This window comes from Centropristis striata, chromosome 19, assembly GCF_030273125.1.
Source record: "Centropristis striata isolate RG_2023a ecotype Rhode Island chromosome 19, C.striata_1.0, whole genome shotgun sequence".
Taxonomy (NCBI): domain Eukaryota; kingdom Metazoa; phylum Chordata; class Actinopteri; order Perciformes; family Serranidae; genus Centropristis; species Centropristis striata.
This window is the reverse complement of record NC_081535.1, coordinates 8032370-8053858: the sequence shown is the minus strand read 5'-3', so window position 1 is coordinate 8053858 and position 21489 is coordinate 8032370. Positions and strand designations below refer to the sequence as shown.

Genomic DNA, 21489 nt, shown 5'->3' with positions numbered 1-21489 from the left:
AATAAGAAATATTTTGTTTTCTTGCGCACTTTTCATTTCTTTCAAGTGCCCCAGCGTGCGGCCTTAGCCCTGCTGGCCAACCCACTTGGGCACTCTGGGTAATAGCCTTTGCATCAGTGCTCAGAGCACCGTGCATTCAAATGAAATATCAACTTGTCGCACCGCCAAGGAAGACGACAGCTGACTGTGGTAGGCCTGCCAGAATCCACTCTGTCCCCAGGGGGGGAGCCGTCTCACTTTTATGGGATTTCAGAAAGGTTGCCATTGGAATGTGACCAGAGGTGAGGTAATTTGGGATAAGATATATTTTAGGACATTACATAATGATTTAACTTTTGCTGTTTTGTTCATTTGTAGGCCCATTTTAGTTGACATTTAGTGTGAACATTTGAGTTCCAAACTTCAGTAAACTGCTCCCAGTTGGTGAGTTTAGTTGAGCCCGGAGGGAAACTGGAGCACAGAGCCTGCTCCGTAATGGATATTCATTGGCTGCAATTGCATCTTTATCAGGCGCAAATTGTGTTGAAGCATTAGTCGCCGCACGCAATAAAAGAAAAAGGAATGTGCTCCAGTTTGCCTTGAGGCACTGCTACCCATCTTGTCCTTTTCCAGGAGTGCTGTTCCACTGGCTCAGGTGGGTTTTTGCCAACTAGATTACAACTTAAACCATCTTAAAATAAAATGTTGTACTGTTGCATAGGCACCAAGGCAAAAAAAATGGATAGGATGAAGAAAAAAGACCATATCCCTCTGATTATTTTTTAAACTGTCCATCATGAGTATGATCATGTTTTATAATAATGCAATCTGTGCAAGATTCTTAAAGTTGAGTGTGAAATATGTCCCTCTGAAAGCAGCATATAGCCAACACCATTGCTAACAAGTAACATTTGGCATGAACAAGGAAATTAGTGACAGAGATCAAAACCATTTTTTTGTACCAGGCTGGATAATTCTGCTAAAAAGTTAGCAAGCCATTTTAACATAGGGGTCTAAGGAGATTGACTTGTTTTTGGACCCAACCTCAACTGGCCATTCATGGAACTGTCGTTTTTGGCACTTCCACATGCTCCAGAGGTTGCTGCCTGGTCAATACAATCAATTTTTATGAGCAGGGCAAGAATATGAAGCTGACAAGTTGTGAAAGTATCACCACTGTTCCATAATTTTCAAAAATGGCACTGCCCTAAATAATTTACTTAGCAAAACCATAAAAACAAGTAAACCACCACATCAAAACCATATAATAATGAACATTTTGAATGTTTTTGGTACTCTAATGTTGTCATTAGTTGCACTTAAGTAATAACTAACTTTGTCTATTTGGCAAAACATATCTTACTAGTCTAAAAGAAGTTGCATCAAACTTAATCTCTCTGCCCACTGAACCTGGTTCCTTTTTTTTAAGATTATTTTTTTGGCATTTTTCATGCTTTATTGAAAGGGGGAGACAGAGGGGAGGACATGTGGCAAAGGGACCTCAGGCCGGATTTGAACCTGGGTCCGCTGCAGCAAGGACTCAGCTTTAATTTAATGGTATGCACTCTACCAGTGTGAGCCACCGGGACGCCCTAAAACCTGGTTACTTAGCGAGAGCGGTTTGTAGGAAGGTGAAAAGGTTGCTTACCAAAAGCCTCAGCCATCTTTGTGTTTCCTGTGCCACCAGAGGCTTCACCATTAACATGATTGAAAACCTACAGTGACTCAATATCACCCCTCGTGGTACAGGATGGTATTACAAGACAGGACGGGCCAAAGCTAGCTGGTTAGCATGCTAATATCAGTAGATATCTGCAACACAACACAGAGACGGCTTTGACACAATGTAAAACTGTTACTAATTCACAGTATGTTCACATTTATAACATTAGTTTTAAATGTCTTAAATCATGGCCAAATCGTACACACTGCACCTTTAACTAGGGTTTAGTCTGTTTTTATAGGTAAGAAAATACAACCTGAGATATTGTAGGCTCAATCCGCTGAAGTTCTACCACACAAACCATTCATTATTAAGTGGAAAAAACAGACTTGAAACTTTAAAGTTATCAGGAACAGATTTATCTTTGTGATACGTGAACTAATGTCTACTTCTGTGTTGCTGCACTGCAAGTTTTTCAAATCTCCAAGATTTAACTTCTACGAGATATGAAATCTCCAAAACCCTCTGGCTCTGATTGGTCATGCTCTACTAAGAAGAAGGAGCCAGGTAAACAGATGTGTGAGGCTTACCACATGAGATCAAATCTCTTCGCAGGGGAAACAGATAGCAATGCCTGCCTCAGCCAGGATTGTAGCATTTTATTTATACTTAAAGTGAGAACTTGTGTTTCTTCCCACGGTGACAGATGCATGGGATGTAGATCCTTATGCAGTTAGCCAAAATGGCCATTCCATGTGGCTCCTTTCTGTGTTTATTGTTGGTCAATCTTAGAGACAAGCATCTGAAATGATTCATGTATATTTGGAAAGCTGTAGGAGGCTCGCACAGCGTTCCTCCAACGTACATTGTTCTGCGGGAATCCTCGTGTCTTGGTACAGCATTGGATTGTTGCAATGTGAGGTGCAGGGAAACAGTGAGACTTGGGGAGGACAAAAGAAACATCACAATAGCCAGGAGTTATGATGAAAAATAACTCAGACTTTTATTTTCAGTCTCAAAAAATAGAATAAGACAAAATAAAAGAGGAATAAAAAAAAACTGGTCACATCTCAAACAGTTCAGGCAAATCAGACTTCCTCCCTCTGTAATTTCAATCATATATGTAGTATGAGAGCCCGCCTTGCCAGTTCAAACAATCAGGTCAGCACTATAACATGAGAGGTGAAAAGTTAGACACAAATATACATAGTTATTCTCAGTTTGCTCACACCAACAAACCCCATTTAATTCCTTCAATATGTAATCATTAATGTTATACATTCAAATTATGTAAATCATTTCTTTATCATTCAAGATTTATTTTAATTGGCTGTCATTTTCATCACACATCCTTTGACCAATCAGATGCAAGTACCCACCTACTCACATACAACATAAAAGGGCTGCAACTGAGGTGTGCTTCCTCTTTAAGTACCAACACAAGATGGCCTCCGTTAAAAGGACTCAAAGGACTTAAAGCTGAGCTTTATACAAAGTAAATTATTTGTATTTCTAAATTGATCCTGTAACCATTTGATACAAAATAAAGGAAACAAAGAAAACTGTGTATGAGTCTGTCCACTTTCGTTAAAGAAAAAGGGGTTTAAGCAACAGCTAGTGGGGGAGTTGATGCTTCCTCACAGATGCGTGAAAAAAAGAGAGAGAAAAGCCTGATGCCTGTGCAGACCACCACATGTAATGACTGGATAATCAATCTGTGCTAATGTGAAAGTCTCTCTTCATCCAGCTCTGTACAGCCCCCCATGGGAGCCCAGTGTACACATGTCCAGTGGGTTTTTATTACACCTCTGTCTAAGCAGAAATCCATGCTGAACCAACGTGTGCTAATTAAAGATGGTGTCTTGCAGAGGCGTCAATGAGCCAGTGGCTGAATGTTGTGGCTTTCTATCACAGCGTGGGGCCTGAAGTTTTCTAACATCCAAGATGTGCTTGAATCCCCTCCACTTCTCCGTTTGATCCCCAATGCAGTTTTAGTGATATGACATAGTGAGGCTTCCCCAGGGGCTTCACAACAGATTCTTTTCAATGGGATTATCATTTAGGGAAGACTGATGACTGTGTATAGTGCCGCGCAGATGCTTGGTCAGTTCACAGAGTACCTAATGGAGGTGATGGAAGTGGCAGTGCATCTCTTGCTTGGAGGACTCAAGGGATTTATTTATAGCTCACATATTCACATAGCGTGTATCTTCACTCAATTCTCATATACTCACTATGACTAGGCCTCGTTTACCACCTCTATTGTCTCACTGCCATGGGGGACTCCAGCAATGTTTTGCTTTTTATTTTATTTTCTTTGCTTACAAAGCAGGCTGTTCTCATTTCTAGAGAACATGATTTGTGTTTTTGAGGAGGAAAATGGGCCAATTACAGATACGGCCAGGGTTTTAAATTGACACCTGCAAACCCGCCAAATACGGGTAAAAAATAACTTTGGCAGGTAACATCTGTAAAGTTACTAGCCAATTTGGCTGGTGATGAATGAGGAAAATAACAGGCTGTGGAAATCATTACACGTTACTGTTACCAGATTGGTCTGTTTTCCACCAAGAAAATTGGGCGTTTTTGTGTGTGTTTTTCTGGGAAACATGGATGGATGGATGGATGGATAGATAGGACCTTTTATAAAACTTAAAAACTAGTCAGAATGTGCAAAATTAGAGAGATTTCAAGAGACAATAAAAATTCCAAATAAAATATAAATACAATTTATTTTTATAAATACTAGCCTGCTGCCCCCGCGACCCGGCCCCGCAAAGGCGGACATGGATGGATGGATGGATGGATGGATGGATGGATGGATAGGAACTTTATAAACTAAAAAAATAGTCAGAATGTGCAACATTAGAGAGAGTTCAGGAGCCAATAAAAATACCAAATAAAATATAAATACAAATACATTTTTATAAATACTAGCCTGCTGCCCCCGCGACCCGGCCCCGCATAAGCGAACATGGATGGATGGAAATATATACTATAACAATAGTGCATAATTAGTGCAAGTGTATACAACAGCCATGCTGTGGTTGGTGGTATGTTGTGGGCCTGATGCTTCTCCCCGACCTCTGTCCTCCTTTGCCGTCGCCTACTTCGCCTAGTGTGGTGTTATACAGTTTAATGTCACGGGGAACAAAGGAGTTTTTCAGTCTGTTGCACTTGGGGGAGGGGCATTCTGTCGCTGAACAAGCTCTTCTGGTTGTTGATGACAGTGTGCAGAGGATGGCTGGTATTATCCAGAATAGCCAGCAGTTAGTTAGATGTTCTCCTCTCTGCCATTGTCACCAGAGAGTCTAGCTTCATGCCGACCACGGAGCCGGCCCGTAATCTTTACCTGCCAACACTGCTTGTAGAACTAATCCTACATTTCCCATGAACACTATGTTGTGACGTGTCATACCACCATTGGCTACGTGCCTAGCGTGCGTGGTATCGATGACAAGTGAGCTTCTGATATGGAGAAGACGGCGCAAAACAAAACAAAGAAGATATTTACCAGGTGTAAAAAAAAAAACAACAGAAGAGCAAAAGAGGAAGGCTGAAGACACGGGACAATGGAGATAAAAGAGAAGGGTAAAAGAATAAAACAAGGACATTTAATTTGAAATGGCTGTCGGGGTGTGAGTGTTAGTATTTTGCAAAAAAAATGAATAACGTATTATAAGAACTGCTTGGTTTTCACAAAAGACACTTTTAAAATGAGCCGTTTCGTGGTTGGAACAAACAATTTCAAAGCGGAGGCTGTAAAAGATCACAAATCCGCCAAGAGCATGAAGACGAAACAAACAAAGACAAGTTACCTGGAAACAATTTGGCTAGTGGAAAATCTGATCGACTGCTAACTTTAAAACTCTACTAGCCATGTTGGCTGGTGATCAATGAAGTTAATTAAAGCCCTGGACATGACAGTTCATTTTTCAGCTGGAAGGAAAAGAGACCTTTTCTCTGTGGATTGAATGCCAATTTTGCACCAATATGACTCTGCGATGGCACACAGAAAGCTGCTCTCTTAAACAAACTACTTTATTAAAGAATATTAACGTTATTTGCATTATAGATCCAATTCTGGAAATGAAAACCGAGAAAATAAATCCGTACTGTATGTTCAGTATCAGTCAATTGCTGACCATTTTAATAAAGAATCAAATAAAAATATATGAAATAGCTGACACCATTTCTAAATCACCCCATTCATCGATTTCAGCATTATATGTTCTGTGAAAAAGAGTTTTCATATCAGCACATATTGGACTACATGATACGCTGATACCGAGAAATATCGATTTGCCTTTGATAGGCCGATATCGGCAGAAAATATCGGTCAAGATATTAACTTATTGGTGAAGTTAACTTGCTTAATCCGTGTAATAAAAGACAGAGAAAGACAACAGAGCAGAGTTAAACATTTTAGAATAATTCTAATCAAGATATTGAATTAAAAATACTTATTGTATTATCATCAACTATATAATAGAACTGGATTCTATATTTAACTAATTGGACACACCGAGCACAAAATAAAACCGAATGACACATGTTGCAGCTCAGTTTTTTTCCATTTCAGCTCAGCAGAGAGTCTCTACTGCATTTTGCTACTCTGTTCTCACACACACACACACACACACACACACACACACACACACACAGCCAGTGTGACGACTCGCATCATCCAGTGACAGTGGCGACTTTTACCAGCAGAAGATAGATAATTGGATATCCATCTTCTGCAACAACTCCCTGGTCATTTTGTAGATATTGAAAATGCTCCCACACTGCTGACTTAAGGTGCTTTTTGTCGAATATAAGGCTAGAATGTCAATTCGCTATAACATTTGTACAGCTCTTCTCAATGCTTTAGGCGAGTGATTTTAGTCTTGCGAGATTCGTTAGTACAGGTCTACAATGCAGGAATCCAGACACCATAGACATCATTCCTACTACTAACAACTCTTTTTGCATTATTAAAATGCCAACTAAGAAGACTGTGCAATCAGCTTAGGTGAAGGTATGCACTCTTAGAGTTTTTTTTAGTTGTCACATTGCAAATGTAATTAGGGCAGAACCATTAAGCATGTGCATATGCTCTAGTGCATTGTTTTTCAAAGTGGGGCTTGTGGAAACTTTGATCTATGTCTTTCAATACGTCTTTTATAACAGAAGACACTGTATATAATGAACGAATATGACAAGCAAAAGAGAAAAAAGAATATATGTTTAGTGTTCAATCAATCAATCAATCAATCAATCGATCAGACTTTATTTGTATAGCACTTTTCATACAAGAGAAATGTAACACATAGTGCTTCACATAAAAAAGGAAAAATAGAGTAATAATAATGATAAAACATAGAAACAAGCAAACACCCTCCGCCCTGACCCTCCATCCTATTATAAACAAAGCACAAACTTAGGAAGCTCCATCTCAACGTGAAGCAGTGAGGAAACACTGGAGGCAGGTTAGAAATTAATTAGATAAGATACATAAAAATAAAGTAAGGTAATATAAAATAAAAATAAAATAAAAAACAGAAGTAAATAATAACAATAAAAAGTAAAAAAGATGAAAAATAATTAAAAAGTAGAGCATGATAATATATATATGTATACATAATGTTTCAAGTAAAAGACAAATTAAATAACTGTTAATATTGCTGATGGACATTAAGACAGAAATGACAAGGAATTTTTTTTAACAAAAGTACTGATTACTTACTGCTGTATGTTTGATTTTTCATATTTGCCATCATAATGTACACATCATTTAAAAAAAAACAAATTTGCCACAGGGGGGTGATGCTATATGGGGGTCTTATAGCATGTAGCGTGATCTATATGGCAGTGGTGGAAGTATTCAGTACTCAGATCCCTTACTTAAGTAAAAGTACTGATACCACACTGTGAAATTACTCCACAACAAGTAAAAGTCCTGCATTCAAAACTTACTGAAGTAGAAGTATCAGCATCAAAATGTACTTAAAGTATCAAAAATACTCGTTATGTGCATAAGGGACCCACTCAGAATGTTTTAAATATTCTAAATATATATTTACATATTATTTGTATTGATGCATTTGTGTAAGCAGCAGTTTAATTTTGTAAAGATAGGGCTACTTACTTATATTAACTATAATATACTGTTATGTGGTTTAATTTATAAAAATGTCTAATTACTTTAAATGGATCATGTTTTTTATGTTAAAACTCAACCTAAAAAGTAACTAAAGCTGTGGGCTAAATGTAGAGGAGTAAAATGTACAATATTTGCCTCAAAATGTAATAAAGTTACATAAAATGGAAATACTCAAGTAATGACAAGTACCTCAAAATTGTAATTAAATACAGTACTTGAGTAAATGTACTTAGTTACATTCCACCACTGGTCCTTGGCATGGTAAAGTTGGGGAACCTGCTCTAGCGCACATATGCTAATTCATGTCGCCCAAACCACCTTTCTGTTCACTGCAACGTGGATAACATTTCTAAAGCTTGAGTATGAAATTTAAACATCCTCATAACATCTTTTTCTAAAGAATTTTTTTATGGCTCAAAATAAACCTGCCTGTACAAAGGTGTTGCACAGTGACACACCAGTAGCTTGTATTCAATGCAGATCATGTGGGAAACTGCATGTTTGCTGCAGATTTTAGCATGAAATTGTCACAGTGTTGTGTGACACCCTCAAGTTTTGGTATAATGATGCATAATAGTGTGCTCTGCATACTGTTTACCAGACAATAGACAGAATGTTTTAGTTCACAGCTTACAACAGCAGGTCAGCACACAGAAATGACAAGTGATTCTCTGTAAAGAAAGTACTCGTCCTGGAGCTTTGCCACGTCGCCAGCTTTCTGAACGTGTCAATGTGAATATAAAGTGACTACACATTATGTGCAAATTTACGAGTTTGCATCATCAATTTGTGCAAATTTTTCCATCATTACTTTAGCCTCTCTGTGGCTGTTTATCTCCAAACCATGTCTGTGTGTTTGTCCAGACGGTTCTGGAAAGCAATGTCTCTCCCAAACTTGTGTATACAAAAGTTGCACGTTCTGCCAGTAATATGATGGATTTCTGTTTTTGTATTCATGTCATTCTCTTGCTGTCATTTCATAAACCTTGTCCAAAGTCAAACAGTAACTTGTTTTGCATATACCAAACAAATCACAACATTAGGGGTTTGTGTGTGTGTCCTTGTGCTTCTATTTTTGCGAGGATCAATTTGAGCGTAAGACCTTGAGAGTGAGGACATTTTGTCCAGCCACTACTTCTACCAATAGTTTATTGGGCCGGCTGAGGTTAATATAAGGGTTAGGCAAAGGTTTCCATATCGGTTTCGGGGTTGTGTATGTTGTATGGATGGCTACAATTAGGTTGCTAGGGAATGTGTCAGTGAGGGTCCTCACTAGCAGAAAAAACATGTGTTTTTCATCTGTTCATAGGTTACTTTTTAATATGCATGAGTTATTTCTAATGTTAAGTCATGAGGAATATGATTTCCTTGCCCTGTCAATATGTGTTTTCTCATACTGCCCAGTCATGCATGCAACAAGAGATAGGTTGAGGCATTCTTTGTTTGTGTATAATATATGTAGATATATGTACTTGTAGCCTGAAGCTTGTGCAATCACAGCACTTTAAAAACCAAAAATCAAATCAGTAAAAATGGGAGGAAAAACAATAAGATTCTGAACAGAAAACACCATCTAATGTCATAAAATATACGGAAAAGCAATATCTGATAATGGAGTTATGTCTTGTATAACTAACATTGTTATTTTTATTCTTCAGTCCATTTTCAACCGCTTAATAGTCCCCACTTAAGCAAATCATTTCTCTATCTCTCTCTGGGTATAATAACCACACACAATTATAATCTTAGCAATTCAACAAATGATAGTTCTCTCACTACTCATATTAAAGTCTATACCTGTGACAGCATTTATTATTAAGAACCACTAGACCTTGAAACCTCCTATAATATAAAACACCTAATTAGATACCTGTTGTAACTAGTGCTTTGTCTCCACACTGCTGCTCATCATCCCCACCTTCACCTACCTAACAACCATTGCTATTTCATCCTGTCCAAACAAAATTAACACCCTTCCTCCCTTTATGCCTTTGTGGATGAGCGCCATGTCGTTAATTGTCAAATCTGTCGCTGTTAACAGCGAGGCAGCTGCCGCAAAACCGAACAGAGAGCAGATAGGTGCCTGAGGGAAGGTAAAAGTACGTTATGAATATCCTGAGTCTGAGCATTACTCAGAGTGAGACCAGATGAGAGCCCTGGGTCAAGGATGTGTCCCTTGACATATAGCGCAGTCAGAATGTATTAGGACAGTGGCACGTCTTTTTATGTGCTGGCTCTGTACTGCAGGATGTAGAATTTAAAAATCAAACAAGACTAGCAGGTTAAAAAGGGCGAACTGTCAACTTTACTTTGAAGATGTTTATATCAGATGACTGACTTGGCCAATCGAGAACACTTTTTGGCTATTAGAAATTCTTGATTGGGGTCCCTGTATGTTATCTATCATTGTCCTAAAATTGCACATAAAATGGATTAAGGTTTGAGGTTTATTTTATTTGCACAGTTAGAATTACATAAAATGACAAAGATAACAAATAGTGTAAAGTGCAGGGAGAGGCAGAAAACCCAGACGGGCTTATTTAAAGCCTCCACTTAAAATGTCATAGTTATTCGAAAATAATAAACTGATAATATCAAAAACCTATGTAGAACATCAACAAGTTATAATGACAATAACAAAAACAATAAAAAACAAAAATGAACATGTTATAAAAGTGTATTTGTGTGTGAATTCGAATTTTAAAACAGCAGTTAAATGAGCTTTTAGACATCTTTTGAAACATTTTAAAGAGACGGAGTTCTTTGCCAGATGGGAAAAGGTATTTATTCCATAATTTAGTCCCTAAATTGAACAATAAATTGACCTCTGCATGTGAGAAATCTTGGAGGATGAAGATCTAAAGACTGACGCGTTGCATAAGAGTGAACCTGAGAATTAAATTTAAAATGAGTCCTAAAGTGCTTTGGAAACTTTTCATGATCTGAATATACCTTAAAAATAAAAACACATATTTGAGAAATATTGATGTCATGAACAGTAAGTATTTGGAGTTTCTGAAAGAGGGGTACAGATGAGGCATTTGACTCAGATCGGGTTGCAATCCTAACAAAACGTTTCCACGGATCCACCAGTCCTTGACTGTTTAAACACTACGGGAAAAAACAGCCTCAGGCTTGTATAAAGATGTAATTTGTCAGTTTTTGCATTTGGACTGGAGAGGCATGGAAACCTTCATATTTCTGCAAATTTGGTGGAACATTTTGAAAACTCTGTGTCAAGGTCTTGGCCTTTAATGGATATTGGGACTTGGGCCCTGCCATTACCACCAGTGTCCTTTTTTATTATATTCCAGTGGATGGAAGAGTGTGAAATTCTCTTAAAATGGGGAAAGGCAAAGACTACCTTGTCAAAGAAAAAGCAGATGGAGAGTGCTGACAACTCTGTTGGGAGTGCAAGAAATATCAGGGAATTTCTCAACGTGAGGTAAAAAAGACCAGATTTTTCTTTGACAAAGTGAAAAATCTTGCCAGTTTCCCCTTTTTAATCAACACAGGGGGTGGAGGAGTCTTGCAAATGGTGGCAAATTTTCAAAACTGAACGTGGCTGTCTTATGGTTATCTTGAGAAAACAGTGTGATCCTCTGAAACGTCTCCACTCCTTGGAGTCCTTGTTTGTTTTAGGATTAAGCAGTGAGTCTCTCTGTATCTTAACCCTTAACAGATGTGTAATATGTGTGTCCAGATATTCATCGACCTTAGAGAAGTCTGCACTCAGAATATTAATTATCAGATTTTCAGCCCTGGAGGTTGCCAACCGGGTGGTATGCAAAGTACAGATTGTTATTCTTGCTATAGCTGGTTTAAAATGAGGTCAGTACTGAAGACACCCGAAAAAAAAATCTTACACAGCAGCCATGATATCATTTGTGTTACTGCAGAAGTCATTTTCCAAAAGTCAGTACTGTGCAGCAAGCTTTCCTGATATTCTTCTAAAGAACTTTCTGTTTTTCTAAAGAATATTCATGTAATACCCGGAGAGTTCATGAGAAGCATTCAAATACTTCTGGAAGTGTTTAACAGGGGAACTTTCAATGGTTTGGCACAAAAAAATCTGATGGAAAAGTTGTGAATCCTTCACAGAGAATACTGAATTTTTATTTGTCCCTGGCTTTTTTTGTCATTGCATATATCATCTGAAAATGTGACTCCAGTAAAATCCTTAAATCCCTCTCTTTTCTCTGTCTTATTTTCTCTTATAGGTCCATTGCTGTGTGATGGACGGCTGACACACCTCCTCTTTCCTCTCCTCCTCCTCTTACGGGCTCCCCTGCTGTTCAGCTTTGGTGAGCGCACCTGTCCCAATAGCTGCCGATGTGAGGGGAAAACGGTCCATTGTGACTCAGCTGGCTTCTTAGATGTCCCAGAAAACATCTCAGTAGGCTGCCAAGGCCTCTCCCTGCGCTACAATGAGCTGCACACACTGCTGCCATATCAATTTGCTCACCTCAGCCAGCTTCTCTGGATATACTTGGACCATAATCAGATTTCAGCCGTTGACAGTCGGGCATTCCAGGGGGTCCGCAGGCTCAAAGAGCTGATACTGAGCTCCAACAGGATCACATCCCTGCACAATTCAACATTCCATGGAATTCCTAATCTCCGCAGTCTGGACTTGTCCTACAACAAATTGGAAATCCTGCAGCCGGGTCAATTCCATGGCTTACGAAAACTACAAAACCTACATCTTCGCTCAAATGGTCTCTCCAACATCCCAATTCGAGCATTCCTGGAGTGCCGAAGTTTGGAGTTTCTGGATTTGGGCTATAATCGAATCAAGGCTCTTACCCGCACCACCTTTTTGGGGCTACAGAAGCTGATGGAGTTGCATCTGGAGCACAATCAGTTCTCACGGATCAACTTTTTTCTGTTTCCGCGCTTAGCCAACCTGAGATCACTCTACCTGCAATGGAACCGCATTAAGGTGGTCAACCAGGGCCTTCCGTGGACTTGGTATACTCTGCAGAAACTTGATCTGTCTGGAAATGAAATCCAGACCCTGGACCCGGCTGTGTTTCACTGCTTGCCCAATCTTCAAGTCCTCAACCTGGAATCGAACAAATTGTCCAATGTGTCTCAGGAGGCGGTGACAGCATGGATCTCACTGACGTCCATCAGCTTGGCTGGGAACATGTGGGATTGTGGAACTGGCATCTGCCCGCTTGTGGCTTGGTTGAGGAATTTTCGGGGTAGTAAAGATACCACCATGATATGCAGCAGCCCAAAGTTTCTCCAGGGAGAAAAAATCATGGAAGCCACGAGAAGCCATGGCATATGTGAGGAAACTGATTACATTCTGACCGAAACACCTTCACCAATGTCAGAGCTCATTTCTGAAGCCACCGGTGAACCGACCTTTGCCCCTACTAGCGGCTCTCCAACTATGCCACCATCCAACACCTTTGGTCCTGTCCCACCATACAGACCTCGACCGATTCCTAATCCCACCTTCCCAGGACATATGAGCAAAGACCCAAGAGACTCCATTGCCCGCACTCGACCCACTCAACTGCCACCCCCAGAGATGGAACACATGACTCTGCACAAAGTGGTGGTGGGCAGCGTGGCACTCTTCTTCCTCATGTCCCTAATCTTGACAATTATCTATGTGTTATGGCGGCGCTATCCAGGTGCAACCAGGTTGCTGCAGCAGCGATCCATGGTGGGGCGAAAGCGTCGCAAGAAGAGTCCAGAGCCAGAGCAAAACCTTAGCTCCCAGCTCCAAGAGTATTACATGAGCTACAACCCTGCTGCCACACCAGAAGCATTGGAGGTGCTAGGCAATGGCACTGGTTCCTGCACATGTACAATTTCTGGCTCCAGGGAGTGTGAGGTATGATTCATCGCATCAGCCTAAAAATAAAAACTCAAAATCAAAATACAAAGGCTCAACAGAGAGGTAAATCCTTTATCAAGTATGCCCTGTAAAAAGACACTGTTGAATCACAGTTAAGCATCCTTGACTCTTCGTTCATAACACGCTCCACTTCAAATAATGTCAGACGTCTCCAATTATTCAGGTTTTACTTTTAAAACCTCAAAGTGGAAAATAGAAAATAACTAATCTGCTCCAGGAGAAGAAATCTTCAGCACTATTTCAGAGGACTACAGTATACTGCAGTGTTGTCTGTGTCTGTGTCCTCTGAGTTTAACTGATTTTGTTGTCTGACGTGGTAATTATCTCTGTATCATGTGTTATCTAAATTCTCATTTCAAAGCACCACTTTTGCATAATGTTCTTCATGGTACGTCAACTTTAAGGAATGATGAATAATTGGACACTGTCTCAACACCACACCAGATCAGCATGGCATGGCTTATACATGTTTTAAACTATTTGTTTGCCCTGTGTGTGTGTGTGTGTGTGTGTGTGTGTGTGTGTGTGTGAATCTGTGTGCATGTGTGGTTGTTCAACTATCTTTGTGAGAACAATTTCAGTTAGACAATGAGAGTTGTGTGATTTTTAATGGAGTGAGGACGTTGTGGCTGGTCCTCCATTTGCACAGACCTTCAAAGGCCTGTTTATGGGTGAGGGTCCTCAAAAGTATAGCTGTACAGACATGTGTGTGTGTGTGTGTGCATGTTTATCTGTGTGCATGTTTAGTTGTTCAACTATCTTTGTGAGAACAAATTCAGTTAGACAATGAGAGTCGTGTGATTTTTAAAAGAGTGAGGACATTGTGGCTGGTCCTCCATTTGCACAGACCTTCAAAGGCCTGTTTATGGGTGAGGGTCCTCAAAAGTATGGCTGTACAGACGTATGTGTGTGTGCATGTTTATCTGTGTGCATTTGTAGTTGTTCAACTATCTTTGTCAAAACAAATTCAGCTGGACAATGGGAGTCCTCCATTTGTACAGACCTTCAAAGGGGTGTCTATGTGTGCCAGTCCTCAAAAGTATAGCTGTACAGACGTGTGTGTGTGTGTGTGTGTGTGTGTGTGTGTGTGTGTGTGTGTGTGTGTGTGTGTGCATGTTTATCTGTGTGCATGTGTATTTGTTCAACTATCTTTGTGAGAACAAATTCAGTTAGACAATGAGAGTCCTCATTTGCACAGACCTCAAAAGGTCTGTCTATGTGTGCCGGTCCTCAAAAGTATAGCTGTACAGATGTGTGTGTGTGGGTGTGTGTGTGTGTGTCTTTGTGTGTGTCTTTGTGTGTGTGTGTGTAAGGGTTTTCAGAGTGGGTGCAATGGCATATTAATGTGCATCTACAGAACTCCTTTCTCTGTGAATGTTTATTTCACATACCAATTCAAACTTCCGAATTGCCATAACTCTATTGAGTTTGTAAGACACGCTATTATCCATCTGTGCAATAATTCACAGCTATGGTGGATGAACTGCGTTAGTATTGATCTGTTGTTTGAAAGTTTTGCTATCAAAAAGCAAAAAGTGGGAGGAGAGGCTTTTCATACAACCAAAATGTGAACATGTATGCTAACCTGTTCATTAGGCTGGACATACAGTCATAGAAAATCATATTAGACCACCCTTGTTTTCTTCAATCTCTTGTTCATATTAATGCCTGGTACATCTAAAGATACATTTGTTTGGACAAATATAATGATAACAACAAATATAGCTTGTAAGAGTTTAATTTAAGAGCTGATATCTAGCCATTTTCATGTTTTTTTTTCATGGTTATTATCAAGAAAAAACATGGAAAATGTCTAGATATCAGCTCTAAAAATTAAATTCTTATCAGCTATTTCTGTTGTTTTCATTATGTTTGTCCAAACAAATCTACATTTATTTGTACCAGGCATTAAAATGAAGAAGAAATTGAAGAAAACTATGGTCTAATTTTTTTTTTCCATGACTGTACATTGCAGGGGACTAAGATTTGTGCTGACTCATGTATGTATGTGCACCTTACCTGCCCTCCATGTTAACCTGAGTTTTCCTGCAACAACCCACACCTCTTTACGTGTGTAGAGAGATTTATGGTAATCTGCGCTGAGGCAAGGCACTACGGTAATCCTAAAGCTTATGATATGGCTTAAATGTGGATCCCTCTGCTGTGATAAGGAGTATATTTATAAACCAGGGTAATTACAACCACCCGCCTGGAACTCAGAATTGCAGGTCGTCTTTGTATGATCTCTGGAAGCATGCACCTATGACACATTCACCAAGATTTTTTTTTAAATTATGTGAAAATAAGTACTTGAAAAAATCACCAAGGTGTGTAAGACCACTGCAAACTGTAGTTACAGGAAGTTACCATAGCTTTAGTGTGACTCCATGCATGTAGACTTTTGGTATTAGCCTGCCATTGGGCATCTACTCAAGATGTTCAAGATAGTGGACGAGATTGATGCATACAGAATTTTCTCCCAATGATACCCAATGATGGGCAACTTAAATGCTGGAGGGGGCCACAATTTTTCATGAACACTACCACAGGGCCACATATAGGACCGTGCACTTAACCAGATATGGTGAAACTGCAATTTTAAATATGTTTACAGTGCAGTAACTTCACATATGTCATGCTCAAATGCATGTTTAACAGTATAAATAGGAATACAAAAGGTTTGAAGCAATTAAAAAATAACCACTTACTGTGATTTTTTTTTTTTTAGTGCAAGAACAGCAGACCAGCATTATTTTAAGTAATTTTGTGCATTTTTACACTGCACTTTTAAGATTTCATGCTCAAATACATGTAGTCCAGTAGCCCATCCCTGCCCTAGATGGTTATTTTTTTATTATTTGCTAATAATCAAGAGTCAAGAGTATTTTTTTTTGTATTTGGCAACTGTTGATAATTGCAATTTACACTACATTTTAATTTTTTTTTATGATTGATTGATTTTACTAAACTAAAAAAATAATATTTTCAATGTATTTTTCAGTATTATGTAATATCTTCAAGAATATCGTTATCACAAAAAAAACCCTGCAATATTGTGATTTTCTTTTAAGGCCATATCGCCCACCCCTAGCATACAGACATTACTACCTGTGTAGATTATGTGTGAAGGTGTTCAGTAAAGAGCTGGGTCTTTAGTCTCTTCTTAAAGATTGAGAGGGCCTCAGCAGATCGGATGGAAGTTTGTTCCACCACCGAGGAAGGACAGAGGAGAAGAGTCTAGTTTGAGAAGTAGAGCCCTGCAGCGGCGGAGGAGCCAGACGCCTTTCATGAGAAGAGCGTAGTGAGCGGGAGGGTGTGAGGACCTGAATAAAGGAGCTCAGGTAGGCAAGGAGCTCTTGTGATTCATTAACTGAAGCTTAATTCTGGTGCTGAACTATGAGTCATTTTCAAAAACCTTTGGTTAAAACCCCAGACATTTATAGCTTCACTCATCTAATTACTGTGAAGGTGGAGTAAACAATTTTGTGTGAACTGAAAGCCCTGTGCTGTATATTGCAGCAATAGTTTTTTAAATCCCATATATTGTACAAGGCAAACTGTAACTGTACCTCACAGCAGGTTTTTATTTACTGTAGTATAAAAAAATGTTAAAAGTGAAAGTATTTATCCAGGATATTTGATTACCTTCAGCACAGGAAATATTTTTTCTGTGGGATCCGTCAGCATTACTGCAAGGTCAAATAAATAGAAAGCAAGTCAACCAAGTCGGCCCACTCTGTATAAGTCATAAATCTCTTGATATTGACAATGGAGCAGTTCCAGCTTTTATCTTTTTACATCGATAATAAAAATGTTCTCAAGCTCCTACTTGCAGTTATGGCAATTTGTTTATTACATCTTTCCCAGTTCCCTGTTCTCAGAAGGAAAGCTTGACAGTTACAACAGAGTGCGTTTACTTACATGATAAGCCCCTAATGTTCGGAGGTACAGTGGAATTGTGGTGTTTGTGGTGGATTATGACTTTATGTAGTTTATAAGCAATTTTGAAAGGGCAATTTGAAAGAACAGCATTGTGACACCAAATTTATTGCTGGGGCTTCATGGTGCATAAAGAGAAAGATGTTTTATTCTGCCTCACTGACAGATTTGTGCTGGCAATCTGTATGCACATGATTTAGTAAGGCAGCAGCTAATCAAGCAATCAGTGAGAGGGACTGTCTTCTACATGCCCACTTTGAGTGAAGGAGCACTTCAGAGGGTGCAGTCCAATGGTGATTAAGGGGCGAAACCAACGTTAAATCTAAACCTAATTAGGATGCTATTCATGCAGAAAGCTTTGACTCCTTTCATAAATTCAGCGATTCTAATTATGAACTTCCTCAAATTCAACCGTGACTCATGTTGCCACGGTAGGGTGGAGAAGTTTTGATTTCTTCCCCCGAAATGTTGTGTGATGTTTGCTTTGAGGCAATTTTGTGCCACGAGGTGAGCCACAGCTTGATTTAGCGAACTGCACTGTCATTCAGATATTATTGAAAACACATAAAAGATTTTGGTTTTGTAAACACAGAACCGGGTCCCTGAGCATGCTCCGCAACAGCCCCAATGCTGACTTCTCTCCTGAGATTGAAAATGTAGTTGCAGAGTTTTCTCAGAATAAACAAATCTGGGGCTTGTGCACTATGTATGAAAATAATAAAAATTTCTGTTTATGCTGCTTGGTATGCAGGCTCACCAGACTCTGCTTTCACACCAGCTAGGCAAGTTTGTGCAGAATAAGGTCATTATTTTTAAAACTTTGATTTCCTGACAGATTTTGCAGAGTTCAATTAAGTGTGACCCCTTACCAATCTACTTCTTTTTTTTTTTTTTTAGTTTTAGAGGGGTGGCAGTCGGGGTCAGTGGGTTTTCGGAGGGAGATAGAAGGTCAACAGTATGTGACACATATAAGTGGTGTATCTGAAAGCTGAGAATCTTGCAGCTCATCAATGGTGAAAGTGTTTAATAGCTTAAAATATTATGATGGAAGTATTGGCCGTTGGATATAGTTGTATGTATAGTCTGTTCTGGAAACTGTTGAGAAAGCCCCTAATTGCCAGTTTAGCTAACCCTAACCCATCCATCCTCTGAATGCTCCAGGTCTCTAGTTTGGGGTTGTAAAGTTACATGAGGCTGTGATTATCCTAGAGGTCATTTTAACCCGTGTGTTGTTTTAACTTTTATGCATACACTAATTGTCCTAAGCGTCCAAAATGACCCACCTTCACTAAACACCTTAACCCTCTAGGCCTTTTTAAAATTACCTTACACTTTACACCTTAAGGTCCCGAAATGGTCCCTCTCATACAAGTGTCATAAAAATGTGATATATTTAAAAAAAAAAATTCACTTTCACAGCATGAAACCTTTTAGCAGCTTCCGACCTAACATAGATATAAAAAACTTTTTTTTTGCATTTTTTATGTTTTAATGCCCTTTTTGTCATAAGAACCCCTGATTTTCTCAAGGGCAAAAACACAAAATATGCAATATTTTCTAAAATAAGGTGCAAATTGAAATATTTGGGGTACAGCCTTGACTAGGTCAATAATTGATAACTCCTTTATATCAATCTCATGTTGTGGTCATTCTAGGAAAATCATCAGATATCTAGTTGAAAAAAGATCATTATGGAGTTTTCCACTGCTGTTCAACACAGTGACGGGTCATTTTTGAACCCTAAGACAAAACAGGGTTAAACAGTGAGATCAGGTTTCCATTTATGGTCTCATTACAATAATATGGCTAGTACAGGGACTAAAATATCACACATGGATATAATTGGACTCATTGAATCCACAAAAGTCTCAGCTTTTCATAGTTTTTGGCACAATCCTGCTAGGATTAACAGAAGATGGGAGATTCGTAGGAACCCATAGAACACTTTTTAATTCAGATATCTTAAGGTCAGAGGTCAAAGGACGCCTTTGAAAATGGCCACATCAGTTTTTTCACTGCAAAAATTAAGCCTAATTAGCCTTCTTCCCAAAAAGATATGATGACATGATTGATACCAATGGATTCCTGAGGTCTTCTTGGTTAATGATACCAGCATCTTCAATGTCATGTCAGAACTGATCCCACTTCAGTCTCTGAAAAACTGAAAGCTGGCAAGGCTTGCCGGCAAGCCGCCGGATCATTAAGGTTTAAGCTTACCACTATAAGGTGACCTCCAAGGTGTGCATCTAATAGCATTTTGGCTTTGGCAGGAGGTGCTGTAACTGTAGAAAAATGCTGGATAATTAAATTTTGTGCCTCTCTGAATTCACAGTTAAACGGTTCTATTCTCCAACCCTACTGGGGCTCTTGGTTAAAAAAAACAAAAAACAAGCAAAAACGATCTCAAACATGGCAGCAAATTGATATTGTGATTATTTCTAAATTGGTCTCTGGAACTATTTTGTAGAACGGGTAAAAAAAAAAAACAAACAAGCAAACAATGTCTTTTTGATGTATTTTTAAAGAGAAATAAATACATTAGATATGTTCCGAAACTGTCATTTATGTATAATCAGTTTAAAGCTGATGCCATGCTCTATGCTAAATATAATATAGTATGTCATAAACAAATTCACGTTATGACATACCGATTTATTTTCGGCCTAAAAGCAGGTTTGAGAAACGGAAGCTTAGGCAGCGGTATATGCAGCCCTGCGCCTGCTGTGTTAGTCATACATCTGGCACCAACACGCAGCTTGACTGCACTTTGCTACAAAACAAAAGCGGTGTTCTGATTCTCTTTATAAGCACTGCTAGTATTTCTGTCGCAATCAGCATCAGTGTATTGTCTCTCTGTGCATAACCATAATCCAAATCTCATCATCTCCAAAACAATCTCTCCTTTTCAGCATCACTGACGGGTGTCTACGGTAGTTTGTTCCAGGGGGGTGCTACACTGTTGCTTATTTCAGGCGTTTAATAATTGAGAAGCTGGCGTAAGCTCGGTTTAGTTTGATGAAAGTGCCATCTTGCTGGCCGGCACAGCTGGCTGTGCCTTTCATTATGGGCCTGTGCAACGCCAGCAGTCTCGGAGGATGGCAATGTGGAAGAACAAAAGGCAACACAACACATTTACCCTGCTGTGGCTAGGATTCAGTGAGGTATTGTCATGGAATGGTGTCACAGCCCAGCAGGGAAACAGTTTGAACAGCACACTGTTGATTTCACTTTGGGGCTAGATACTCCAAACCTAAAAGCCCCCGCAAACCCAGACAGGTGTTATTATTTACTCTGGCTGATTGGACTTCTGCTTAGGTTGAAGATGGATGCAGCTATGATGGGAGTTTGCTGAGATCAACAAAACCCATTCACCGATGCCACATTCACATCATATTGTGCAGATTGTAAATGCGAGCAGCTGAATGGGAAATGCGGTTCAGGTCATCTCGAGTAGGAGTTACTGGGAGTTTCTGACAGCTGCAATATATTTAATAATACTTTGAGAAAATAGGCACAGAATTGTGGACAAATGGATCCCAAAATGACTGCAAGGCCATCAGCTCTGGCAAAACCAACATGAATACTAATACAATCAGCCTATTAATAGTCCTATACTGTTAATATCTATTACAGGGTTCGTACGGGTGCTTGAGATCCTTTAAAATGCTTGAATTTAAATCATTTAGTATTTTCAAGGTTTAAAAAGTGCTTGGATTTTTGATAAAGTGCTTGTAAATGCTTGAAATTCTTATTCTAATATCCCCCTTTTAGTATGTAAGTACTCATCTAAAACATGCAATTTACAACAGGTGTAAGATACTGGAAAAGCTTGAAAATGGACCTTGAAAGTCCTTGAAAAATGCTTGAATTTGACTACTGAAAAAG

The 21489-nt window shown here is 39.1% G+C and overlaps 1 protein-coding gene across 2 annotated transcripts in view; it reads left to right on the top strand.

Annotated features, from left to right (window-relative positions):
- The window catches only part of lrrtm4l1 (leucine rich repeat transmembrane neuronal 4 like 1), a 77188-nt gene that overhangs the window by 15568 nt on the left and 40131 nt on the right, over positions 1-21489 (top strand). Inside the window, exon 2 of one of the 2 annotated variants that reach the window (XR_009396221.1) lies at positions 12011-13707. Coding sequence is in view for 1 of the 2 variants with exons in the window: in XM_059358091.1 (XP_059214074.1) it covers positions 12011-13641 (1631 nt within the window). In the remaining variant the exon portion in view is untranslated. The remainder of the gene's footprint in view (positions 1-12010; positions 13708-21489) is intronic. The other variant, XM_059358091.1, reaches the window with a different exon arrangement.